The sequence below is a fragment of the Tigriopus californicus genome, chromosome 3 (assembly GCF_007210705.1).
Source record: "Tigriopus californicus strain San Diego chromosome 3, Tcal_SD_v2.1, whole genome shotgun sequence".
NCBI lineage: Eukaryota > Metazoa > Arthropoda > Copepoda > Harpacticoida > Harpacticidae > Tigriopus > Tigriopus californicus.
Window position 1 is genome coordinate 3,249,826 of NC_081442.1, and position 27,557 is coordinate 3,277,382.

Consider the following 27,557-nt stretch of genomic DNA (forward strand, 5'->3'; position numbering starts at 1 on the left):
TGACTTGTTCAGCATTGGGATGAGGACGAGGCGAGGACGGGGACGAGGATGGTGATGAGACTGCCTACTGCTCGTAACAATGCGGGGATGAAGAGGCCACAGTTTTTCTACATAGCATTCTGCAATTTTGCTTACTTCTACTTCTTCGTCTTCTTCTACTGCTACAACAACTACGACGACTACTTCTTATCCTATTCTGCCTTCAATCTTTAGTGGCATAGGAGGGTTACCAGTGCAGGGACAAAACAGTTCCGAAGTATCGACGGCCAAGAGGAGGTTTCAAGAGTCTCTTGGCGTGCCGTTCAATCATTGAGGAGTTCAGATTTCCCCACGACTACGAAGGTTACTCCGAGTGAGTGATAGTGAGCCAGATGACTGAAATGGAACCAAATTAGTGAGCCCATTTCGATGCTGGAACCGTGTGTTTGACACAGCCATGAAATAGGCCCTGTGTGGTGGTGTTGCAGGTTTGGATGTGTTATTGCAGACGAGAGTCAATAATTGATTGCTCTCCCTCAAAGAACACTCAGCCAGATTCCATCGGGCACGATTTCTGCCCCAAGTCGAGTTGATCTGGCCCCTTCGATGATTCGACGATTCGACGATTCAACGAATTCAGTTCCTGAACTTGTTGAGTGCTTCTACGTTTCTTGGCGGCGATAACTGATGATTTCCAGATGGAGGAGGACTTCGTCTTACCACTTGGGGTAAACCTTGGAACAGAAGACGAAACAAGGTGGAACGCAATAACAGCTGGGAACGACTTGGACACGAGGAATAGGAGTTGTAGCAATAGTGGAGGTGGTACTACAACTACAACAACAACAACTACTACTACTACTACTACTACTGCTACCGGTAGTTGTTTTTGTAATAGTAGATGTAGTACTAGAAGTTCGACGTGAAGAGACGGGAAAACTGGAAATCAAGACAGAACTTTCAAGACTGGCCCAGACATCCTCCTCAAGATAAATTGGCCAGCCTTTGTCAGTGATAACTTTGGTGGAATGATTTTCAATTACCACGCCAATGATTGAATTTCAAACACCGGAATAAATTCGAATATCATCATCCCCGAGAAAGGACACGAACACACGAATGAGCGAAGAGCGGTGTTGTGTCCCACAAAGAGTGTGCCACTGTGAGTTTGTGCGCGTGTGAGATCATGGGTTTTCAAGACGAACAGAGAAGGGATTCTCAAATGACTACTTACTTCATGTTCCTGCTGCCCATGACTGAATAAGGACCATTTCTCACCGCCCACCCCCAAGCAAGGGCCCTGAGAGGCCAGAGCCATGGCCACGTGGCTCTTCATAGGTTCACAACCAAGATCCGTCTCAGACGTGGCCAGTTCCAGTGCCACCACTCCTACATTAAAGACAACCACGACCTCCACAGCTGCCACCCAAACGAGTCCGAATCAAAAGTCGAAGAAGAAGGAACGATGGCTCGTCACCAGAAAGACTTGGCGGTACATGGCGGATGCCGGAAAACTTTTGATCCCGGAGGCCCTGAGGAAAGGCAAGGATTTGAAAGCTTACTCCCTGGAGGAGATGAAGGAGCTAGATGACCATTACCAAAGGATCTGTGATCAATTGCAAGAATTTGTGATCTGGGAGGGTCCTTTAGAGGACGTTAGAATTTTATTAGCCAAAAATCGGATCATTAGTGGGGCCAAGATATTGGCCCAACAAGACGAGGACGAAGTGATACGCCTTCAATTGTTACGGGAAGAAGAAGAGGATGAGATTTTCAAGACTATTATACCGACTTCCTCGGCCAATCTCACAGATCCCGGTTCCAACAACAGACCTTTCGTACCTCTGGGACCGGGAGCCGCCCTCAATAGTCAGCCCACCTTTGCCCCGACCAATATCCCGACTGGAACCCATTTTCATCGAACTAAAGGGGCCAGACGTGCGGGATCGGCCAACAGACGGAGATCATCCGGGTCGAAGATGGTGACTTCAAGTGCTTCCACTTATGGATCCAATAGCTCCAGTTCCACTGGCCATTTTGGGGGAGGTGGTCATAATGCAGATGGAGGGATGGGAAAGGCTCATAAGAGTAAAGGCGGCTTTTTCCCCTCCCCTTACGGCACGGGGATGTCTGGAACCGATTTACCACCGTTCGCTCCATCTCAAGACCACTCTGGTCCTGCACACCAGTCAAACCATTCTAGCAACTCGTCGAGATCTCTGGCTTGTACTGGTCTTGGCTCCAGCTCGGGGGAGTTGAATAAAGCTCAGCCCCAGGATCAAACATCCACTACAAAACACCCGCAAGATTCCAAGTTGCGAATCATGCTTCCGGCCGGAGAAAAGGCTCCCGACGGATTCACCCAAGTTGGGAAGCGATTTCTTCCCATTGGAGATGGGCCCAATTATACGCCACCCTCTTCTGACTCCCTTCTTCAACTGCCTTCTGGGTTGACTCTTCAGGAACTACCAGCATCCTATGCCACCGACGACGATCGGGAATGGTACTTGGCCAACTACAGCAATCGGAGAAGAGACTCCTCGGCCAATGATTCCGGCGTGCTCAGTCCATCCAGTCCAGATGACCTCTTTCTCGAGCAGAGATTGGCCGAGATATATGGTGAGACAGATATGTTCCTTGAAGAGGACTTTGAGCATCCTCAAAATGAATCTGGTATTGGATCCGGGGCTGACTCCGTGGGCCGATCTTCTTTCCGAGGCGAACGAAGACCGCGAATGGTGAACGTCGCTATGCAAACTGAACCATTGCCTGAAGAGTATTATCGTCTGGTTGAAGAGGAACGGAGGCAAAAGGAAGAGGAGGAGCGATTGGCACGCGAGGCCGAGGAAAAGGCCCAAAGAGAGTTGGACGAGGAGGAAGCCAATATGATGGGGGATTCAGTGATGCGGTACCTGAAAATGGTCCGACGAAATTCCAAATCGAATGACCACAAAAAGGCCAACCGCTTCCGATCCATGAACTACGACCCCACTCTGAGAAACATCAAGGCCAAGTATTTATATAAAGAAGACTACATTGAGGGCATGAAGCATTGCGAAACCCAAGCTGGAGATCCCATGGTGTACCTCTTGAAGCGGATCAAAACCCCAGTGGATCCAACTCCTGATGCCCAACGAAAACTCTCCCACGCCATGAGTGACTTCTCGGACTCCCTTGGGTCTCCATCTCGGAGGCTGTCTCTCCCAGTTCCAGATGAACCATTGCTTCCGGGCACTGATGGCGAAAAGGACTTCTTTTCCCATTTGTATAGCGGAGACCTGTCCTCCCTTGAGAGTGGGAACGTCCCTGAAGACTACTACAATTATTTAGAGAGCTGGTACAAGTCTCAACGTGGCATTCAGCCCACTGTGCCCGCTGGCATGGATAGTGCCATTTCCAGGTCTTTCAGTAGCCGTAGTAAAAGTGGGACCGCTGTGATAAGAAGCCGGGGTAGTAAAAAAGTGATCACCGCCAGGACTCGAGTGTCCCGACCCTCTTCGCAACATTCCCAACAATCCCACCAACAACAGACCTATGGCGGCCGGAGTCGAAATCAAAGTGTCGACTCGCAAACGCATCCAGATGACATGCAGCACACCGGGATCTTCATCCCGGTTAGTGCACTTCAGAATCTCAGGTCCTCAATGCCCTCACTTGCATCCTCGTCAATTGGAGGTACGGCTGGTGGCGGTGGCAATAGCGGCGCCCATGGTGTTGGTGGAGGGTTGGGCTTGGCTGGCACGCCATCCTCCACGCCCAGTGTCTCTAGAAGTAACTCGAACTTGTCCAAAAGTTCTTCATTCCTCGCATCTGTGATATCATCCAAGCCATTTGCCGGCTTGGGTAACATGGGATTGTCCGGGGCTGGACTGGGCGGGGTCAGCACCAGTGCTAGTGGCTCTGCCAAAATCCTGTCCAAGAAGCTTTGGAAACCCCGCTCGAAAAGCCAAAGCCGACCTAGTATTACGAAGAGTCCATCTTGGACCCCTCAGGTAAAGCTCCCGATCCCATCCTTAATTGCAAATGTTCAAACAAGTGGAACTGAGTCAGTCAGGTCAATTCTAGGAAACTTGGTCAAGCCCAACGCACTTTTCGAGCACTTACATAGTAAGCTGCAGCCCCGGACTAAGCAGGCATATTTTCGATCCCAAAACGGCACCTTCCCACCATCTGTCTCACCTCACTTTTTCCCGTTGTGCAAAATTATCAAAATTTGCCCAAGTTCAAGGAGAAACAGTCACATCCATCAAATCGTAGTACAGTTTTTGCCCCTTTCTGGAGCCGGAGGGCAGTTCTGGACTTGAGAGAGCCTCGCAACGGCAAAACTGTCTTGACCTCCGATCTATGCCCACCCATTGCTCAATCGAGACACTGAAATATGAAGTAGGCGTCAGGCAATAGTATAGACTATCAAGATCAAGAGACTAGGCGGGATGATTAAACTTACAAACCATTAGTCACATCATAGAAATAACCAATTAACAATAATTAGATACATTCAACCCTTCAGAGCAATCGTCAAAGTATGTCAGTAATTATGAATATGAATATTTTTATGGCATGACACATTCCCTTCATTTGAATCCATCTGTCAAATCAGCACCAAACGCTATTAGAAGGAATCTGGTCCGGAAGTTCACGGATCATGGGATTTTTCTTGACGCTAGAATCACATTTAAAGTTTTGTGCGTGCCTGTCTAATCTTCGATTCTGTGGCCAAGAGAGTGGAGTCGCCATGCTTTTCTATCCAATTAAGCTGCGACGAGCAACCTTTGACGGGAGTAAAAAAGAGACCTCGCAAAAATCATTCCCAATCCATTACAACATGACCCAAGGTACTCCGAAGCAAAACTTATGAATGGACATTTTCCTCGTTCATGCCCAGAAAACTTGGGATGATTGGGAAGGTCCAGGGCTTCGTTTTTTTCGCCTCTTCTTTGCCAATGGATCCGAAATGTGCGGGAGAGTGTAGCTTCTAGTACATAAGTGGCGATACACACAAGAAGAAGAAGAAGAGGAGTCAAGGACGAATTTAGGACATTCTTGTTTGTTCAACATTGAAATCTCTACGTCAGTGAATATTAACCGCTGAGAAAGCGCTAGCTGCTCCGACTTTTCCTTTTTCACAAGCCCACGATTTTTTTGGACTCTGACATACTTGTGAAATGAGAGACGAAAAAACAGGCTTCGTAAAGCATACCTTCTTTATCATTGAAGAAACATTTTCGCCACATGTTTCCCTCTCTTGGACTGAGCCCAAGGCCATCCAATCTTTCCCTCAACTTACTACATACTACATAGTGGGCCTTACCGCTATTGAGTTCCGTCGTCGAGAGTCTCATTTTTTGCTGACGATTGATCGGAGACTCCCTAGAGATGAAAATATGCGACATGGGATCGTGCGGCTGTCTCACGATCCATAAGCTTGGCATTCACCCCACTCTTAGGAATAGGCGTACGTTCCAAGTACTATGTGGTCTAAGGAAGACATGAAGGGAATCCTTTTACCCCTTTGGAATCACAAAAACTCCAAATGCTGTACATGTTTAACCAGGGCGGATAAATAGCGGAACAACTGGAAATGATAATTCATTTCATGTGTTTAAATTAACCATTAGGCAATTTCGAAAGTGTGACTACGTTTCATAGAAAAGACCTGCGTGACGTTTGCTTCATCCTTTCATCGGTGCGATGCTTTGCACGTTGCCACATTCATCATCGTGCGCACCCGTATTTACAAGTGTACATATATCTTCTTTCTAGTCCAATTGCCGGTGGCATCACGTGACCAATCGAGAGGTCACCTTGGAGCCCACCAACCTCTTGCTCCTTCACGATTTTGAGCGGGCGGCCTTGCAACGGGTGGCGCTCCAGAAGTTGAACAAATCTGATCTCGGGACAACCATACGCATTCCAAAAGGTAAGCAAAAGACAGTTCCATATGGAGCCTTTTGTATTTTGCTATTTCCTCGAAGCCGTTGTAATTGATGATTGCACTCGAAGTGCTGAAGAGTCTAAAGGCGAATGGGCAACATTTCAAACTCCAACTTGTGCTCATTGACAAGGTCTGAAACAGAAATTTGAGTTCTCATATCATTGATCAATTTGCTTCTCATACATGAGCACATCCAGCTATCTTGCTTTGGAACAAACTAAGGGAGGGACGAATGAGGGCAGGAATGAAAGCAAGTGGAGAAGAATTGCTGAACACGCGGGATGTGGACCACTTGCTTTCGAGAGCTTCCTCAGAGGAGATGATCGTGATCACGATGTTCATCAGACCTGGCTTTTCCCTGCTTTGCCTGCCACGAGCAGCTGTGCTGGGAGGTTGGACAAGAAAAATTCAAGAAAAATAATCCCAGATATCGATCCTCACTGATCGCGGTGACCTTTAGTCGTTGTGATGCAATAAAGACAATCAGCGATGACGATATCGAGGATGATGATTAGGGCTCGGATTAGGTGGTGAATATTTTGATTAAAACACTTTTTTCTTATTAGCTTAGAATATGTAGCTTGTAGGCTGGCTTAGCCTTTATTTTAATTTGTTTGAGTTAAAAGTTGAACAAATTTTGTGTGTTCTAAACAATTTCAAAAAAGTATAGTGAAGGTCACACATGTTTTCTTTGAAAGCCTTCAAATCACAATTAAAGGTGCTTCCAGACACGTACCATCCTGCTTCAATCTTTAGGAAAAAGTCATTTAGTAATCGTCATCATAATTATTGTAAATTATGTCAATTTAGGTTACATGACCGTGACATATTTTTGATAGTCCTTGTGCATTTCGTCTCGCTAGATTAGTTTCAAATAAGGTGTTTAACTACTTTAAGAAATTGATTGAATTCATGAACTTTAAATGATTTAATGAGAGAACAAAATCTTGAAAGCAAATCTTTAATGTTTTGTATTTTGTTCATTTTCAATGCATATAATTACTAACAACGGCATCCGAGCTCTAATGTTGAGGGTAATCCACGGGGGATTGCTAACAAGGCAGAAAATTCGGATAAGACGCGAGTTCTAGTGCTTTTTAATTGGACGAAGGAACTGCCGCAAAACAGATTGCTGTTTGTTCAAGGATTATCTGCTGTGTTCTGGCCAATTTAACAGCTTAAACCCTTTCTCGTTCATATCAGAATCGCTCACCACGCTGATATTTATGGTCCTTGAAATGAATACAATACAAAAAAAGAACCAAAATATGTTTATAATTTTCGTGATCACAGGCCAAATATGGTCACAAAAAAGTGCAAGGGCAAGCAAGTATTGTTAACACATTCATTACAAATTTCTCAAAAAACCAAGGCGGATGTACGGTAGGCCAAATATGGTCACAAAAAAGTGCAAGGGCAAGCAAGTATTGTTAACACATTCATTACAAATTTCTCAAAAAAGATTGCCAATAGATTTCGAAATTGTGAAACGTATCTCAGCAATTAGTCATTCATGCTTTTGACGTCATAAATTCATTTGGAACACCCCATCTGTATTCAAAATTGGGAACCAAAGTGGTGCTTCATATCGAGTCAATCAATCAAAGCTTTCGATTGATTACTTCCTCCAATTTGTCTGTCAATTCAAAGGCTAGAATATTTAATTTGTTGTAATTTCATATAGAAGCAACAACAAAGAAATTAATCGAGTTTATGAAATTTTGCAACAATTGGATTAGAGTGCTTTATTCTTTAACTTCAAAATTGGTTGAAGGTTGGTATAATTGGTATAATTTCTGATTGTAGAGGCGCTGCTCTCCATCAGTTAGAGTTGCACTGTCCACTGGTTACCGATTCAGCTGCCATAAAAAACCACAGCAAACTCGATTTTTACTATTCTATGTTACTTCTTCTACGGTACGAACGTTAAAAAAACTGGCCTCTGACTGGTGGAGAATAACTTCTGCGATCTGACACCTTTAATCACGCGATGATGGCCTTTTGTCCAAGTAGGTTCAAATTGCATGTTTGAATGGGCCCAAAACTTGCAAGTTACATTGTAAGAGATTTGATGCACGGAGGGATGGTTTAGGTTCGACATACGTAGGTAAAACAGGGTCCTGAAGATGCTTGGATATTGATAATCTTTAAATCAAAATTAGTAACTGATGAATCATTTATCCTGTGTTAATTGCTCTATTTCTTAACAAAATTTTTGACTAACTATGTAAATTTATAATTTGAGTGCCATATTTTTCTTTCTAATTCACTGGCAACGGCGTGCTTATGAACAAGCCATGGCCAACCAAACCAAAGATCATGCCCTTATCTGACTGTGTCTGAGATGTGTCATCAATGGCAATTCATCAGATTTTTAAGCGGTTTGCAGCTCTCATCACGAATGAACACAATCAATACTATTTTCGTTAACTTATTAACCTCGAACCCAAGATAATTGACATTTCGATTTTAGAAAAAAACTTGCCAATGATAAACGACATTTTTCTGAATTAAGTGTGGCCTGCACACACTGCAAGCAACCAAGTTAACGTTTTTTATGTTATGTGGAACACACAACCTAGTTGATATCCACAGAACATCACACATGTCTGCATTCAAGTGCGGAAAAGGATATGGAAAGAAATAAACAGAGCTGTCGAACGTGATTGTACTCGTAGATTTGTTTCCTCTTCCTAATGAATGTTGCCTTGAGAAACCTTCACTTAAGGAAGCCTAATAGAGGTCTGGCCTTTGTCCAACATGGCGAGACAGACCAAAGGACATGGGCACAAGTATGTTTATCTGTGAGGTGTCATTTATATTCCGAAACCTTTTGCTCATGTGCTTCTATTTAAGTATTGATACAACTCTTTGAGCCTGTTCATATGCATACATCATACCCTCTACATTATGTGTGTCTATGAGTACTGATGCTGATGGGCGCAGTGCTTTTTGTAGAAGGCCATACGACGATCATGGAGAACGTTCACATCCAGGCTTCTTCATCCAACAGGGAGTAGCAGAAGCAATAGCAAACACAACAGTAACAAGCTGTGTGACCTGGAACTCAAGGACAACTCCGGTCATTGGGGAGCAAAAGCAGAGACCGAAGCCTCTGAATGTTGTGCCCGATCTTAGGTTACAGAGACCAACAACAGTAAGTACATTCGAGATATCGTAAAAAATTTGGACCGGCAATCGCTTAAAGTACTTACGCAGGAAATAAATGGAACGCAAGAGCATGTCTGGTGGATGGCGATATGAAATCATGGGACTATGGGAGAAATCCTTGCAAGCATGTGTTTTTGGAATCTCTTAAGGGTTAAGTTTTGTATGAAAATGACTTGTTGTTACAGGGCATTCTATTTTCTCATTTGAGCTCAAACTACGCCAGATTATTGGATGAATTCCAATTGTTTTGAAAAAAGTCACACTTGTTTTCAATTGAAGTTCATTTCACCTTAACGATGATTTTATTGTATAGAAGGACCATTTTATGAAATCAGGAAACCGAAAAGGGACAAGTTTGTTTTAAGTGACGCATTCAAGTTTGGTTCCTAATGTACCTGATTTACTTTAAGAATCACTTCTAAGTAATGGCTTGTGGATCTTTTTGCCGTCTTCTGATGTTTATCATCTTTGGCATTTTCATTATAAAATTGAAGAAACATTCGTCCGCCAGACATGGCTTAAAATAGACTTTAACGAGCGGTCTAAGAGGTAGCGCGAACAAGGCAAGAATCCTCTCTTGTGGTTTCGTGGGTTCAAAACCCGGTCCCAGAAAACAATCTTTTATGGAGGAGACATGATTTAGCAACGCTAACCACACCCTCAAACGGAGAACTATGTTGCATGACACAGACAATGGCTACCTATTGGTAGTGTACTAAATGGATGATAAGATGGGTAAGTGGCTTCGTTGCTGACCCTTCCAGCCTTACTGCTCGAAAATAAAATGAAACATGTTGTGCACGACTGTGTTAAAATAAGCATACGAACATGAAGTCCTCAAGTATGAATAATGATTTTCTAATGTGGTCAGTTAAAAAGCAAGCACCTTTACCTTCTTTAAGTGCCACAATGAGCTGGCCTTCGATTGTGCGAACTTTTTCCAAGAACTTTAAAAAGTCATAGCCTTCATCCAATCTCATCTGCACCATGGGGCAACCACAATGTGGAATAGGTCAATCAGATGCAGATCTAGGGCATCCATCACGTGAATTGACGAGTTCCAAATCAATCCTTTTCGGTTTGGATCAGCATCGATAATTGTGGAGCAAAATGTTCCAGGCATTAGACATGGTTAACGAGTGATAGACCCGACGGTGGTAGATAATGGTGACCCACGACATTATTTGAACGTAAATCACAATGAGTAATCGATGCCCAATCTCGAGTTCTTTCGCCGCACGCACTTGAGTTGATGGACGGATGGGATGGATGGACTGGCAACTTTGTCTCTCCCACGTTCTTACTACATACATACAAACAGACAGACAGACAGACAGACATAGTACGTACTGCGTCAAGGAAAATTGATCAGACTCTGTCGGGCTCAGTAAAAGAATTCGGACGAGTTTTGGTCCATTGTCAGAGGTGCGATCCAGAGGAATTGGGGACATGCCTCAGATTAGAAAGAATCTAATTTCCGCTTCTTTGACGGAGGCATTCTTCTTGGCTCGTGCTTCTGAATGTGGCCAAAGTCGAAGAACCGTTCAAGTTACGTGCATGCACCCAAGCTGCAAAAGTATTTCACTGAATGGAGAGTGCAAGAAATATGCGAGGCATAAAAACCAATGGCTTATTGATGGGCTAACGGAATGGAGCTCTCATTTGCGAGCACAGAACTTGAAGTCGTGTTAGTGTTGATACAAAGACCAGCACATTCCTTCATTCTCATGGTATTGACCAGAAACGAAACTAGATATTTTTAGTTTCAAGTCAATTCCTGGTGGCGCTCTTGCTTTTTTCTTTTGTCCATACCATCTATACCTACTAAGACTACCAACTAGCGCCGAAAACAAAAATGTTCCCTTAACCCTGCTTATGATTTTTCATGACCTTTTTTATAACTAAGACAACTAGGTGACTCTAAAATTCCATTAGATCATAGCCAGACTTTAGTGGATTTGAAATGGAATTATAAATGGAGTCCAAAGATCAATGCCAATGTGGAAGCAAATTCATGATGATTAGTGCTCTATTCCTGTTTGTGCCCTTTATCATGATAATCATAACATAGGTCACCAATTCTGCCAAAGCTTGCCATTGATATTGCTCCAATTGTTGGTGAAACTTTATTCCATAATTTCTGCATTGGCAATTGTGAACTATCACTAAGCTTTGCAATCAATGCCTTCTGCAAAAATACATTTTTGCTTGGAGATGGTCCAAACCTCTTTCCGTTAAGCTTCCCTCAGCTATCGAGTACAAAAGAGTGTTTTATGCCCTAAAAAGATGAGTCAGTTTTTGGATCATAATAGTAATTTTTGGTCATTGTATGATCCACGACGAACAACAACCAGCGATGGCAAAATTCGACTTTGAAGGAATTTCTGCCACTTTCTGCCACCATTTTCTGCCACATGGTCAAAAATGGCTTTTAAGGATTTCTCATCCCTGACAACAACCGCTCTCGTATTAGCAGCAGGTTAAAGTGATAGAGCTTTACAAGGGTATTTAAGGCAAATTGAATGGGATTTTATCCATATTTAGTCCCCCCTCTCGGTTGAGATCGCCCATTATATTACAATCAATGGCGAATGTTCCGCCTGGAATCTGTAGGTGCAATCCCATTCTTTTCATGTGAGCACATGGTGAAGAATATCTCGGGAAAGGCACAGAAGAGTGTCACCCTAATGTTTGATTTGAAAAGCCTGTCTTGTCGTTTTCTGTTCCGTGTCTAAGCACCAGAATGAGCTGCTTGTTGTATCTTTGAAGATTAATTCTTGGAGGATGACTCAATCTTGTCTCCGGGAAGTTGGCATACGAATCGTACATTAGTGAGTTGGACACTGAGGAAGCTTTGTTGTTTCTACTAGACGCACATACTCGTACTTACACGTGATGCAAATTCCACTGACCGAGGAATTTTGCGAATTTACAGATCACTCTCGCCAGAATTTCTCTGACTTCCGATCCGACTCGAGTTTTTGCTTGCCGACAAAACGATTTCAGCGGCCAAACTGAGACTTGAGAGCGGGCAGACTTGAATGGGTCTGGTTGCCGTGATTTCAATTGTGGATGAATCTCGTACAAAAAAATGGTTGTAGGATCTAATTGTTGGTGTGTTACAGATGGTTCATTTGTCGATTATCCTTGTTTTATGATCCCAAGGTTTTTTTTCTTTTCTTTTCAGAACCAAGTGATAAGGGCGATTCCAAGCAAAAGAAGAGAGGTTATCTGTTAACGAAACGCATTTTAAGAAAAGAGAAAGGTAAGAATAGTAAAAAAAAAAAGCAAAAATCCCTATCCCAAATATGTATTTGAGCTATGACGAATTGTGTCTTTTCTGTGCGGTATAGGATTTCATAGCCATCCAAAAACAAGTTCTCATTTTTGGCACATATTTCAAATATCCATTGGGTGAGATAAAAACTGCACCCGTAAATGTTGTTGTACATTATCTCTTTAAAGATGCAATGTGCACATAATGGTAGGCCTTTCTGTTGGTCTAAACACTTCCTTTCGAACCAATTAGTACATACGATTAGTGCATCTTATACATGTTTATTGACAACGATTGATTAATTTCAATAAATGAGGTTTCCAACTGGACGCTTAATCGGTGATTTGGATAGAGATTGCAATATCGTTATTAGTAGTCATTACTCATTGAATAAAACTTTAGCTTGTCATGGAGGAAGCTTTGCTGTTCAGAAGGAATTTCAACTATCTATTTCACTTTTGTTGGACACATGGGACAACGACTCGACAACAGACGACTGTTTGTCCCAGGCTGTTGAGGACAACTTGAATTTCTGGACCGAATCCCACTTCTCGACATTGACTATCGCGTCCTGGTTCTCAATGTTTTATGCCCTTTGAACCTTATCTTAAGAATCTGCGAAATAGCTTAAAAGGTTTGTCAAAAAGTGCATCAAATATTGTCTGGTTTTGATGTAGTGACATTGTTGGCGAGATTCTGAAGCAATATACAACCTAATTAGAGGGGCACTATGAACATAATTAGGAAGCAACTGAATTTTAAGAAAAAGATTAAAGAAGGACCAGACGTGCACTTTTTATAGACCTTGAAATTATCTTGCAGAAATGGTCTACATGTCTTCTTCTCAACATCTTTTAACATGTCTTCTTCTCAACATCTTTTAACATGTCTTCTTCTCAACATCTTTTAACATCTCTTCTTCTCAACATCTTTTAAATCTAACACTTGAACATGCCTGCAATTTACCCAACTTAGCGTTCATATGAATGAATGATTGAGTAGTCATATCTAGCTCGCCATATTGTTTATGGCAAAGGTGGGCGTCAAATCGATCAACGCTAATCAACAAATTGAACTTTTTAGCAAGGGTAAATATGAACGGTCTTTCTTACTTTTCCTTTGGATTGATTGACAGAAGAGCTTGCATTAGGTAACGGGTCCGCTGAAATGTTTACTTTGAGGTCAAACGTTAATCGTTTGTTTGTCTTTTTTTTGGATGATCGAATAAAAGAATCATTTTCTGAGACAAACCGTATTTGGTGTTGGTATCCATTGATTGACAATTTATCTAATTCTGCCAGATTTAATCAGGTTTGACACATTAGTTCACCAAATCAAAGATTATAAGTTAACACACAAATGACCTTTTTAGAAGCAAATTTACCGATTAACGAAGTCAAATTATTGCCTAATGATGCCCAGCAATGAATTTTAACAGGGAGACGCTAAAACTATGCAAGGATCCATAGCATAGGGGATGAATCCTCCAGCTCCATCCTAAACCAAAAACCTCTGAATTAGAATCTACTGTAGAAGTCTATGCCTAACCATACAGCCGAATCAATAGACAATTGATATGAATGCATCTCGCACCGTCCTAAAAACGCTTCCTTGTTTTTGACCTCCAGACCAAAAGGCTTCAAACAATCCTAGCAATCCTAATCCGGCGGTTTTTGGCGTTCCACTAAACCAATGTGTCGAGTTGGCTGCCAATCGCAAACGATCCACAGCCAGTGACATACCAAGTACTGACGAGCTTCACGTGCCAACACCAACCACATCACCACCTTCTGGAAGAAGTGAAAGTAGGACCAGCATTGGATCTTTAGCTGGAACTGGCGGCATTGGATTTGGCCCGGGAACCGCATCCGACACTCGGGTACATGATCACTGATGAGTCATACATACATCAGATAGGGCTTTCAATTACTGATGAGAAAATACTTTACTTTCCCCCAGATTTCCTCACCCATACAATCGGCAGGCTCGTGCGAGAGTTTGAATAACCTGGACTTCAGAAGGTCCAGTTTGGGACGGTCTCAGTGCTCCGCTCTCGATGCTCTCTCGTTTGCATCATGTTTCGAGCGATTGGACCAGGATGAGAACCCAGGACCTTTTCCCAATGTTCCAGCCATCGTTCTGCAATGTATCCGACATTTGGAAATTCATGGATTAAGGACTGTGGGTATTTTTAGAGTCTCCTCGAGCAAGAAGAGAGTCAGACAGGTAAAAGATAACGATGGATTTTTCTGTCAGTGCTTTTTGCTCCGGTTATGCCTTATAGAAATCTCCAAGAAAAATGATATGCTTTTTCAAAATCCCAAAAATAAGTCTATATGTTGTACTTTTCTGAAGCATTGAAAAAAAGCTAAAAATTGTTTATAATGGCACTTAAAACTTACTAAAAGTAAAAAAGATCACAACTATGATGTCATAATTGTCAACCACGAGTTTAAACAATTTTGATCTTGAAGTTTGAGAAATCTTTTTTTACTTTTGATGAAAAAGATCTTTGGTACGTAGGAAAATAATCATTGCAAATAGCGACAAATTTGAAAACTAGAGATTGTCAGATGCATCATTGTAATATTTTAACTACATGATTGGCTAACGTAGCTTTTAATGTTTAAGAAAAACTGATCGGTAATTTCATAACCTTAATAAGTTTTAAATGCCAACATTAACTATGATTTACAGTTTTTAGGTTTTAAAGAAATGTTAACGATGATTAAAGAATATCATTTATTTTCAAGCTATCGAGGAAGCACATCATTTAATTTTGGCAATGACTTAAATTACAGATAGGCCATTTTCAATCTATTTTACTGAAAAATACATCATTCAAAGTGTAATAACTAAGCATCTGATAAATAGATATTAATGAAATTTTATGACAGTGCATAATTAAGAGTACTGATAACATTATTTGACTAGATTTTCGACAGTAATTCTTTATAATGTACTTTAAGTGGCTTAAAGTAATAATATTAGCTACTTTCAAAGATTATTTAACAAAAAATGCTCCTTTTGTTTCTTTAGCGCAGAAAATACCAACTCTTGGCATTCGAGTAAACACTTAATTAGAGATTAGAACCACTGTGAGTGCAATGAGATGAGATATTTACAGGTTGTACCCTAGATCTGGCCAAGTTGTTTATTTGAAAATATGTTACTGATATCAGAAAATAATGTTTCTTTTCGTCTTGTCTTATGCATTTTTTTTGCCTTCTTTAGGGGTTCTCTTTTTGGTTTTTGGTCGTGAATTTTGCCTCTTTACGTCGCTGAATATTAAAGGGATTAGATTTTTGGCACCCATGCTCACCGCTGCCAACTAGACCTTTTAGTATGCCAAATTGCTCTTGGGGAAAGTTAGAAACGGAAGAAACTTCGAGAATTTTAACTTATTTGAATTAACTTACGATAGCATTCAAATTATTGGGTGCACGGTGAAATTCAAAACTACTCTACTGTAATGAAGAATGATACACTTGTAGGAGTCAAAAATCAACCATGATCGAAAGTAGCTTAAAACTAATGAGAAATCTTTTGCAAGTTGAACCTTTTTTTAGACTACCAGAACCTAACTTATAAAATTGATTGACAACAAAAGTCAATTCTACTTAGCCAGTTTCATCATAGATCTAGTTAATACATTTACACTGTCCACCAGGCGATTGCTGGATAACGACTTTTGCGATTTATTCGCCAATCAAAAACAATGATTTTTTAAAGGATGGGCAATCCCTAAATACTCATGAAGCAATTCATTCTAGCTCCGCGAAGAATTTGACAACGGAGGTGACATTATCTTCAACGAGGATATTGCCGTCCACGATGTGGCCACGTTGCTGAAGGAGTTCTTCCGCGATCTACCCGACGCTATCATCCCCAAGGAACTTCACACCGGTCTCCTCGCTATTCAAAGTAAGTCAAGGCTCTTGCTCTACCAGAATCAATCAGAAAAGAAAAAAAACTAAAATACTTTCTCTCTCAGAACTGTCCAGTGCCCAAGAGCAAACTTTGGCTTTGCAACGTCTCACTCAACTCTTGCCCAGCGTCAACCGCGATACCCTCTTCATCCTCCTGCAGTTCTTGGGTTTGGTCGCCGAAAACTCCGAAGACCGCGCAGCAGCCGATGGTATATCACTGGATCTTTATGACGTGCTCGAACAAGCGACAATTACTAAAACCATATGGCCTTTATATTTCTCCGTAGGCACGGTTGAAACGGGCAATAAGATGGACACTTCGAATCTGGCTACGCTCTTTGCGCCCAATCTGTTGCACACGTTCTCTGACGAGCCCTCGCCTTCCAATGTGTCGGGCAAGACCTCGTTCTCTCCATCGGCCATCATCGCGTCCATTCCGGCCAAGCAGACTCCCGAGCGTATGGAATATGTCACAGCGGTGCGACTCTTGATCGAGAAACGCGACCAGATCTTCGAACTCCCCGCAGAAGAGCTCAATGACGCTTATCACTCGCTTTTGGAAACGCTCCCCGAGGTTCACGATGCGCTACTGAAGCGACGAAGCGCTTTGGCTGGACAAGAGTAAGCTTAAGATGAAGTGAAGATATTTCCTATATTTTTCAAGTCCGTTTGGGAGGAGAAATGACTCTGTCCAGATATTGACATGATCCCATAATATGAGTGGACATATGTGGAGTGAGTTGCGGTCTAACGTGTCACGTGTACGTCTACTTTCAGGATCTTGGAAGAAGATGACGAGGAGTACGAGAGCCCTAACGACAGGTAATTCATATCGTCCCCCCCCTGACCTGACCCGATTCGTATTGCATGTATGTGACTTCGAGACTAATTATCATTTTTCCAAGCACTGCACAACTTTTGCACACATTGGGCCACTCTTGGTGTCGTCTGTTATGTTCTGACGTCGTTTTTCTTATTCATTTCTTATTCCCTCCCCTTCCTCCTCTCTGGACGTGTTCTCGACTTGCTGCATGCGTTTTAATAGAGTGGCCCATTTGCATTCCGATGTGGGAGGCTTGCGTCGCCTTGACTCGTCGTCCGCCACAGACCACCCGCCACTCGCGTCCCATTTGAGGTACTCTCTTCATTAATACACCATCCATGTGTCTTAACAAGCACTTCTGTCAATAGCTCGTCATCAGTTTCATCACCAAGTAACACTCAGTTGTCGTCAATGGGACCTCTTTGCAATTTTCATTCCAGTCGACAAGATGGCTCTATTCGATTCCGCCAACGCTCCAGACGAGAAGGCTCCGAGGGCTCTGAAGGCGGAGGATCGACCAGTTCTTGGTTGCGTTTACGCGATCGCTCCGAGCACTCCGATGGTGGAGCCTCATCCACCGAGAACTCACGATGGTCGGGACTGCGGAACCGCCAACGCGATCGCAGTCGGAGTTCGGTTCACGAGATTCGACCGCCTTCCGCCGAGGGAACTTTGAAGTTTAATTTGCCCAAGCGGTCGGGCAATTTTAGTCCAGATAAAGACGGCCAATTGTCACCCACTTATAATGCGAATGAGCCACCGAAACGGAATGCGGGTAGCGGGCGTGGCATTGAATCCGTGGTGTATAGTCCCGCGTCGTCAACACGAGGCACGCCTAGCTCGGAGATTTTCTTTGGATCCGGCAACACCACTCCGAGTTTGCTGGCTTCACCCCCGCCTCACCAATCCACCTTCAGCACGCCCACATGCTCGCCACCCATGTCCCCGCCTCCTCTCCAACACTTGGGGCACTCCATGGCTCGTACTTCCGGAGGCGATCCCCTTGTACTCCAACCAGTCCCACCCGCCAAAGCCAAAGGCTCTGCCAATGTGAGGGCTAAAAGCGAGGTGCTGGAAGCTCCACGTTTGAGCGATATTGAGTCTGAATCGGCCACACCCAGAGCCACGCCCTCGAGGGAGCCCAAGAAATATGTTCGGAAGCGTTATACGGACAGCCGGCATCCTACGAAAGAACTGCCGGATGTGCGATTGGAAGTTCCCGAGTAGACATTTATGAACTCTTGAGGAGTCTCCAAAGTGAACATCAATGTCCACCAATTTCATACTAATTCTTCTGTTTCTGTCACTTCTAGTAGGACCGACATCATGCAACAAGACTTTGAATAAACTTCAGTTATATTCTATTTGCTTTTTCTGAGCGACATACACTTGTTATTAATATCAATTACAAACTATGCCAGTTCTCCTGAATGATCAGGGTTTCACTATCAAACTCCCTGGAAATTCGGTCTGGAATCTCGGCCGTGATCCAAGAACGCTGAAGGTCCAAATACATGTCCTCGTCCAAATGAAGAGGATTGCCTCGACGAAATCCTTCGTCGCTTTCCCCATACTCATCCACATAAGGCGATTGCAGCATGGCACCTGCGTCGAAATGAACACATATTTGGGTTATGACCATTAGAAAACGGAATTGTTAGGCCTATCAAATATGCAAAATATGCAAAAAATATGCAAAAAAATATGCAAAAAAACCCATAAAATATTAGAAAACAGTTCTTCATTCATATAATGGTCTGTGCCAAAGAGGGCTCATTTTGTCCATTTACGGTTTCTTTATTCACAAAATTGAATAGGCACTTAAAACCAAGAACATTTTGCAAGGCTTAAAACACAAAATCATTTAGAGTTCAAATTCTGAGGAAATAGCATATTCTTTAAATTTCGCATGTTCGTCTTGTCCTTAAATAGTATGGGTACTAAAAAATTGAAAATGCGGGAAAAAAAAAAACCCACTTAAACATGATTTCCCAATTTATTTTCTCTCTTTACCTTCCAGACAATAACAAATTTACCAGAATAGGGGATAAGCTGATATGACTTTTTAAAAGGTCAGGGAATAAAAAAAGGCTTAACTTTTTTAACGAGGAACAAAACTAGGTGAAAGCGTACTGACAATTTCTCCTGCTTCATTCATGACCATATTAATACAATCTTAAGTCAGTTTATAACAATTGCCTTCATTTTAGTAGTTGCAACACAGATGATCAGAAATATTTGATGCCTTCATTCCATATCTAGCTCTCGAATATCAAATATTATTCTGCTCTCTTATCATTCATTACATTGGATCCCGACCAGTAGGGAGGAGTAAAAACAACTGACAACACGATTAATCTTTTTTTTTTTTTTTAACAATTTGAAAAACATATTTGGAATCTTATTTTGTAGCCTTGGATTTGTTGTTAATAGCTGGACGGACAGCAACTGAGCCAACTCGAGCTTATGGTTGGATAATTGAGTAAGACTTTACTCAGGAATATACAAAGTTTGAATTGTTATTGAAAATTCTGAGGGCTCTGCCCTGAGTTTCTGCTACAATTACATTGCATGATATTCGAACCAGTTACCTCGATTTCCTGATGTCAGAATCATCACCTCGCTCTTTCTGATGTTCAAAAAGATACCCGCATCAGATCCACAATTTCGGAGATGAGCATTACAAGCCCCCAAGGTCTTGGAACCAATCTTCACCTCACAACAACGACTCTGAAACCAATATGGGAAACATCAACTTCAGATCTTGAGCAACGTGTAACATAACGTCGCCTAAAATGTCTCCCCATTATCCCTTATGATTGGCTTAGCCTTGAACTTCTCCCAAAAGACTGAATTGAGATGCGGGCACACAGCGGGACACGGGCACGGCTCGTAAAAATCCTTATCACTACTTCGTTTTGTCGACCAGATATGCTCCCATTCTTGGAGAACGAACTGTTCAAAGGATACGTCCATGATTATTTTTTTTTAAATTTTTTTTATCCATTCAAGCACGTTAACTATTTGTGGATCGATTAAATCAAATTAGTCGAGCATTTTGAGGGAAATATGTGGACAATCGAGATTAGTTCAAGAAGTTCAGTTCATTGTACAAAAAATGCTCACTTACCCTAGAGCAGATCATTTCGCCGCAAACGAGGCAAAGCATGGGCTTCTTGGACTCTCCACTGGCACTATTGGGACACTTGAATGAGGCTGCCTTGTCGATGAGCGTGGTGTAATCCGGCGGCAGATCAATGAACTTTCTCACTTTGCGTGGTCGATCGTGCTTGGGATAATGGCTCAAGTTTGGACTCCTCATGAACCTATGCAAGACGTCGACGCAACCCTCATCGTCCAGGACGGCCTTGAGGTTATTGGGCAATCCCAAATACAAACACAGGTCGACATAGGTCTCTTTTCTGGGCAAAGGCACGTCTGTATAGTAATGATAGAAAAGACTGGCGCACCGCATAAAGTGCATCAGTTTCTTTTTGATCTGACTGGCGAGATTGTGCGGGATTCCGCGGTCTGAATGGCCCACGTGAGCGGCAAGATCACGGAACAATCTGGTCATGGTTTGTTCCTCTTCGATCCAAGAAGGAGGAAGAACAGGTGCTTGCTCCTCTCCGTCTTCGTTGCGAAGGATGGGGATGGGGTGGAATCCGTGAAGGATTTGCAACAACTCAATCATAAAGCACAATTTCAGAATGTGATGGTCCTTTTATGAAAAGGAAAAGAAAGGTTTGGTCTGATGTTCTAATTTTGTCACCGAATATAATAACTTTGTTCGAAAGAGGAAGTTCGAAACTAGTTGTAGAAACCAACGATGTCTTACATGTTTTCCGAATGAATACAATTCATCTCCAAAGTTGGGCAATGCGGCTGTGAGTGCTATAAGACAGTTCAGAGGATCCAATTCCAACATGTGAACCTTTTGATCGTAAAGTAGCATGATCGAGAGAAGGTAGATTGCGTTCGCTCGCAAATATCGGAGGTGGTGTCCATTCGTGGCGCCCGCCTAAAATAACTCTCATGAATGAGAAGTTCACCTCCGTTCAAAATCGGTGTTACGCAATATCAAAAGAGTGTGCTTACCTTCTCTTTGGATATGGGAAGGACTAGAGAGGTGCGTATCAGAGATCGAAGCGCATCTTGATCTCGAGAGGAAAGGGATTCCGTCATTTTGAGATGTTCCTTGGCCGCTTGTGTCATGTGCAACGCAAAAGCACTGGCTTCATAAGAGAGTTGGTAGAGGCGGAAATCTTCTTCGGTGGGTGCCAAATCTAGGGCTCTCTGGTGAAGGTAAGCATTCGTTAAGGACGGCTATTGCTAAACCGTGGGGATGATAACACCGGGTGACTTACATTTCCTAGATTGGCCGAGTACACGCCCATCTGGCTGATCAAGTCTCGGGGCAGTTTCAAAGGTTGAATGGTCGCCTGAAGAACTGTTTTATTGGTGGTCACCAGCTTGGGGATGACACTCCTGGGTACGAATTCGCCTTTGAGCTTCTCTACCTCCTTCAACTTGGCCTTCACGACCACTTTTTTGATCCACTCCATAAAGGTTATTTCAGACGGTGCATTGAGGGGAAAGAGCTTGGAAAGTGATGGAACCAGGGGCAAAAAGCCAACGGACAAACGCTCACAGATGGGACAGAGATATTCAGACTTGTTCACATTGTAATTGATGATCAGTTGGAACATGGCGCTAAATTGAGAAGAAGAGAAGAATACAAGTAAAAATTCGTTGTCAGTTTTTTAGCCTGAGGGAAGGGGGATCACACTTACTGGTGCTGACGTTCTCGCTCCTTTTGTACCAGACTATCGAAATAGTTTTGGAAGCACAGCGAATGCATTGGATGCCCACAACTGGTGACCAAAGGTCCACAGTCCAGACTCGAGGGCAGATACTCCTCCGAGCACTTTCCGCGGTTCCGATCCGACCAATTTTGGTTTTGACTCAACACCATTGAGCGTTGAATGTAGGCCGCCATGACGAAAGCATTGTCCTCGCCATCCGCTTTCAGAGAAGTGGAATCTTCTTGACACAAAATACACGTATACCTACAAGGGAATGGCCGACAGAAATGACGTTTTCCTCCCCTGATATCACTATCATGGCCAGGAGGCCCAATCTTACTTGGGCTCAGACACAGAGATACTAGTTTTTCCCGGTCCAATGGCAATTGGATCGACAAGATCTTCCGTTTTAAGTACGTGACCAGATGCTGCTCCCATCTCCACATCCACTTCCATTTTCTCGAGAACGGCGGCGTTTTCTTTGGCGAACTTGTCCTGCATCTGACTCATCTGAGCCATAAGCTTGTGTCGACGATTGGCCGCAGCCGCAGCCCGTCTTTTGCGGGCTTGAGCTTCTTCGTGATCGCCCCTTGTTGAAGGAGATTCCCGATCGTCGGATCGGGTGATGTTCAAAATCAATTCTCGAGCCTCATTGGCCCGATCCAAAGTGTATTGAATGTATTCAGAAAGCTCTTTTGTTTTCAGTTCATCATTCACGGGCTCCAGTGCCTTTTGGAGCAATCCCACGAAATCGAGATCCTCGGCGAATTTAGCAAAATCCGATTCATTGGTCATGATGTCATCCTGGTATCCTTGCATTATTAGGTAACACACTTGTATCACCATCTTCGGACTTGACAGTTTGCTTTTGGTCGAGGCCCTAAGAAGATGGATAAAAGAAAATTTCGACTATTTCACCCCAAGAGTCTGTCTAGCACGACGACCTCCAGTACCTTTTTAGCGTTGTTTCGATGACTTGCATCATTGGAGCCGAGGACAAAATCTTGGTGAGTCGGCTGAAGACGGGAGTGAGTGGAGGTTGCTCCGGTGGAGGACACACTGATCTCTCTTTGTTCTTCAGTTTGATCTCGATCTGCTTGTCCCAAGCCTTGGAATGCTGTTCTTGCGAGTAATAGTAGTAAAATGGATTGTAATGGGACAAGAACTCTGGAAGAAGAAAAAAAATACTCGGGAACCACGCATCGCACGATTGATTCCACATCTTACCTGGCCGGACCTCGTACACTTTCTTGCCACGCTCAGTTGGTGAGGGTTTCAACTCGGCCACCTCCTTCAGTACCTCATCGCCAAAAGGCACGTCGTCTTGTCCTATTTCAAGCTTTTTCACCACCACGGAATGAGTCATGCCTTCACTACACAAGATTTGGATCATTCGATGCCGTAACTCCTCACGATCCGACACCTTGCCCACGTGATGTATGTGCCGTTCCATGACGATAGCTGTGATCAAACCCAGGAACTCCTGACCCATCTTCACCGTGCTCTCAATGAAATCTCCAGCCAACAAGGCCGGCTTGGACTCCAACTTGGAATTGGCCCATGAGATGAGACGGAATCGTTGGAGTAAGGTCATGACCAAGCGACCCGGATCTTCCAAGAGACAAGCCGTGGCTTGGAGGAGGATCAAGTCATTGCGCTTCAATGACGGGAAAGTGTAGAAATTGTGGTACAGGAACGCTCGTCCACGCACTGGTGTGCCATTCCGTTTCCACAAACTCGCCGTGATGGAACAGAGAACAGCCACTGATGTGATGGCGAAGTTGGCGATCAGAACCGGGTCTCCATGGGACTCGATGCGTTGCTTCAGTTTGCGGGCAAATTCTGGAATCATAAGGAGACATGTTCTCATTCACTGGCCAGGAAGGCGGTTTTGTAAAATGGCCCGTTTTACCCCCGGCGTGACTGCTGTATGCGGGGAGAATGCTGGCTAAGAAGCGTTGAAAGGGCACATTGACCGATATCTTTTCCGTGTAGATGTTGACCTCTGGGACCATATATTTGATATGAACCGAGCCAACCTGACAACTCTTTTCACTCATCTCGAGGTGAAAATCACTGTTGTGATTCGTGATGGCTCTCAGAATGGAACTAGAGTAAAGAGAGTAGATGACGATCATACTTGGACACCTTTTTCCATGAAAGCTAAACAATACTTACGAAGTGGTGTTGATCAGAATGGTCTTATCTCGACTACACCATTTCTGAATCTGTCCACTCACTCCTGCCAAGGATGCAATCATGCTTCCTACGTATTCCCATTCTCGGGATTCGAACTCAACGTGATTACCGGTTTGTCTCTTGAAAGGGTCCGACAACTGAAGAGGAAGTACCAGTTTTAAAAACATAAACCGGAAGGGTCGACCCTTTTCTAGTATAATTCTGTTAGCAATGAGTGCATATAAATGGATCACGCACCTGGAGAAGACCAAGTAGTTGAACGAACTTATCGACTCCTTTTCCGAAGCTGGTTCGTACCGTGTCGTTATAACGGCCCTCTTCAATGGGAACGCGGAGGAGGAACATCAGATCTGTGATAGCCGATTGCGACTTCAAGTAGAGATCCTTCTCATCCTCCATCCAGGATTCCAACTTGAAATATTGATCTAAAATGCAACAAGGCCCTTCAAGCCGTTATATTGGTTCATGATATCGTATTCGTAAGAGACTAATTCACCATCATTGTGGGACGACAGTAGGGTCTTCAAGAAATTGACCACTTCGAAGAACAGATTCTCCTCTTCGATCAAAATGTGTGCGATGGACTTCACGGTGAACATCTGCACTGTCAGGTTTACAATTGTCACATCCGACTCTTGTTCATCCCGGATGAACTCATCCATGATGAACTTGTAATTCCGAGCAAAGAGTCGAGCAAATTTCAGCTTGGAGTCGTACTCTTTCAAGATGCCCTCGATGACCACGTTTATCCAGGCTTTCCGTAACTCCTTCCAGGCTCGGTGATCATTAATCAGAATTGCCTTAGCGGCATTGATCTTTTCGTCCTTGTCACTGTTGGGCAATATGATCAGATCTGGCTCCTCTATGGACAAAGCCACTTCGGCGAAAAGGGCCCGGAATCCTGAGCATTTGTGGAAGAGCTTGGGGAGCCACTCAATCAGACGAATGGCAAAATTCTGATGAGCCACCACATACGCGGGTAGGATACTCGTCCCAATAGGTAGACCTTGGCGACGGGACAACCGATCGATTTTGTCCCGAAGAGTGGCGCAATCCTAAATTCCAAGTTCAATTTAGGCTTTATGATTAATTAAACGGTAGACAAACACCCAAGTTGATCCGGTTTACCTTGTAAGTGCTCACTTTGAGCATGCATCGGCCATCTTTATCCGCCAATTCAGTCAGATCTTGAGCTTGCCGCTCGGAGCAATGAGCCGAGCCGAATGAATTCCGAATGAAACCGGTCACATCCGGGTAAGAGTGGGAGTTGTCGTTCAGTATCATGAGACAATAGTTGCTGAACTGCACAAAACAAAGCACAACCGCATGAGATCCAAGACTTCATTTCGTCTCTCTTCCCCCCTTTCACCAAAGGCAACAAAAATATCTGTCACAATCAGCCCAGAGCTTACCTCAAAGCAGTACTTCAACTCGGGCCAGAGCTCCTTTTCTTTGTTTCCAACCAAGAGCTCCTCGTACTTCTTCTTGGCCGAGGTCACGATGAAACAGTATTGGATGATCTCGTGGAACAACTTCCGGGAGCGATTCTTAATCTCTTCCGGGAACGTCTTGAGCACTTCGCCACTCGAGATCTGATCCACGTTCATGGCCGAATGCTTGCTACAGAGGGCGTGTTGAAGAAACGCCTCGTGGTCGCCGCAATCGCAATACCCACCTCCATCCGTCGTCGACATGCGATACCGATGGTTCTTATGCTCAGAGTGCTTGAAACACTCGGAACAAAGAACACAAGTCGTATCTTGACCGCAGTCACGACAAGAATAAACGGCTTCTCCGAACTTGAACACGTAGCCACAAAGCGCCGGGGGTGTATCATTCTGCGCCAAAACCTATGTGGATGGAGGATGGAACGCATTGACAGAACATGATAGTCACTTGATAGTCACGAAGTATTCACCTTGATCACTTCTTCTTCGCAACCCACTCCACCAGCGATAAACGACTCCAACGGGTCCAGGAGCACGGCCTTGATCCGGTTGTTATCGTAGGTCTGGTCCATGGAGGTCTTGCCATTCATGGGTGACAGTAATCGCGGCACCATGACTCGCCAGAACTCGAGAAATTTTTCAATCCCAGGATGCGATTCGGATTCCATCTTGAGCCACAAAGGAGCGGGATTTTCGGTTTGCCGGTCCACCATAGCTTGCCAAAAGTCCGACAAGGCCACGTCGTCGTCGTAATACTCCCAACCCGACGAATTGGACGACGTGTCATCGGAGGTCTCGGCCCCAGCCGGAATCCGCCCTGAGGCCATTGTGGGCGGTCACTACGAGGAAACACATGATGGTCTCATTTAGCCAGGCTTTCACTATTAATCGTAATCAAACGAACACTCAAGACCTCGAGGTCATGTCTAGCTTTTGCCCTCGAATCGATCAGACTTCAATTGATCCCCAATCCACGCATTGCTCTCGAACCCAACCCACTTTCTCCGTTTGGCCTCAATTCTGGGACATGTATCCTGCCTATTCACCTATCCTAAGTGGTCTTGAAATACCAATTCTAATCATGGCTGAAGATCAACTTCACTCACGTCCATCACTTCTACCGACTGGTTTGAAACCAAAAGTAGGATATTTCGGAAACTTCAAATAATTACCGTTCCCAAAACTTTGATCTGACCCCCGAGTCGAGAATCCGGCGGATGCTCCACTCACCTCGAGAAGTTGGATGAAGGCCAAGTGATGACCTCAAAGCCTTTGAGTACACATGACCTTCATCTTGCCTGCTGTCAACTGGTTACCAACTTACAACCGAGAACTGAGCCGTAAACTGACCCGAGACATTCATTCAGTCGTCCATTGGTTGATGGTTGATGGCAGATGGTGATGGACATCCGCGTCTGATCAATCTCCACCCATAAAGTGGCGCGTGGGCGGGCTTCCACAGTCCTTCCTACCACCCAATCCAGCGTAGTTGGCCAGAGACGTACCGTGTGTTACGATGCCTAGCCAGTAGGTACGTACTTCTTGGTGTGTGTCTCCTCTTTCTAGTCGCTACCTACCTACATACATACATTCACCCTTGGCAGCCTTCGAAAAGGCGGTCCATCCCCAAGACTAGACGGTTGACCGAGCTCAAATCCCTGTCGAAGATGGCTAAGAGACTCATCTCAAGCTACGGGTGGTTGAATCTAGGGCGTGGTGAGCGATTTATGGGCGGATTCTTACGTTCAAGTTGGAGGGGACGTGTGGTGTTTTTCACTGAATCATGAGAGAACGGAGTCAATGGGCAGAATGACGTCAGGGTGACTAGGGCTTTGTGTGGCCACCGCAAAGAAATATATGATTTGCTTGATGGATTTGATTTATTTCAGGAATGATTTGTTCAAGGACCAGCAATAGTAAACAAGCAAATAGTCAACATACCTATTGTACACATATGCTTGAGCATATTTTCCTCAGATTCTGGATAAGCG

The 27,557-nt window shown here is 43.8% G+C and overlaps 2 protein-coding genes and 1 long non-coding RNA gene across 4 annotated transcripts; 2 read left to right on the forward strand and 1 right to left on the reverse strand.

The window, feature by feature from the left end:
* Positions 1-283: 283 nt before the first annotated feature.
* Positions 284-18,498, forward strand: LOC131878482 (uncharacterized). 2 transcript variants are annotated; one of them, XM_059224462.1, is made up of 11 exons: positions 284-3,971; positions 5,743-5,899; positions 12,273-12,350; positions 13,991-14,241; positions 14,322-14,588; positions 16,136-16,286; positions 16,357-16,500; positions 16,579-16,912; positions 17,069-17,113; positions 17,337-17,426; positions 17,555-18,498. In XM_059224462.1, exons 1-11 carry the CDS (start codon positions 1,296-1,298, stop codon positions 18,339-18,341), a joined length of 4,980 nt encoding a protein of 1,659 aa, XP_059080445.1. In that variant the 5' UTR covers positions 284-1,295; the 3' UTR covers positions 18,342-18,498. The 2 variants fall into 2 exon arrangements, with proteins under 2 accessions (XP_059080445.1, XP_059080446.1); XM_059224463.1 differs by lacking the exon at positions 17,337-17,426.
* LOC131878481 (E3 ubiquitin-protein ligase UBR2-like) lies at positions 18,453-27,407 on the reverse strand. The gene is made up of 18 exons (XM_059224461.1): positions 27,310-27,407; positions 26,037-26,405; positions 25,531-25,968; positions 25,247-25,420; positions 24,615-25,173; positions 24,356-24,543; positions 24,098-24,255; positions 23,832-24,028; positions 23,147-23,761; positions 22,873-23,086; positions 22,260-22,799; positions 21,908-22,183; positions 21,482-21,827; positions 21,213-21,410; positions 20,953-21,135; positions 20,245-20,835; positions 19,706-19,844; positions 18,453-18,719 (listed from the first exon to the last, which is right to left on the reverse strand). The coding sequence occupies exons 2-18, from the start codon at positions 26,391-26,393 to the stop codon at positions 18,520-18,522; spliced, it is 5,373 nt and encodes a 1,790-aa protein (XP_059080444.1). The 5' UTR covers positions 26,394-26,405; positions 27,310-27,407; the 3' UTR covers positions 18,453-18,519.
* LOC131878497 (uncharacterized) lies at positions 26,955-27,445 on the forward strand. Its single transcript, XR_009373030.1, has 2 exons — positions 26,955-27,097; positions 27,171-27,445. It is a non-coding gene; the product is annotated as an uncharacterized LOC131878497 (long non-coding RNA).
* The last annotated feature ends 112 nt before the right edge of the window (positions 27,446-27,557 follow it).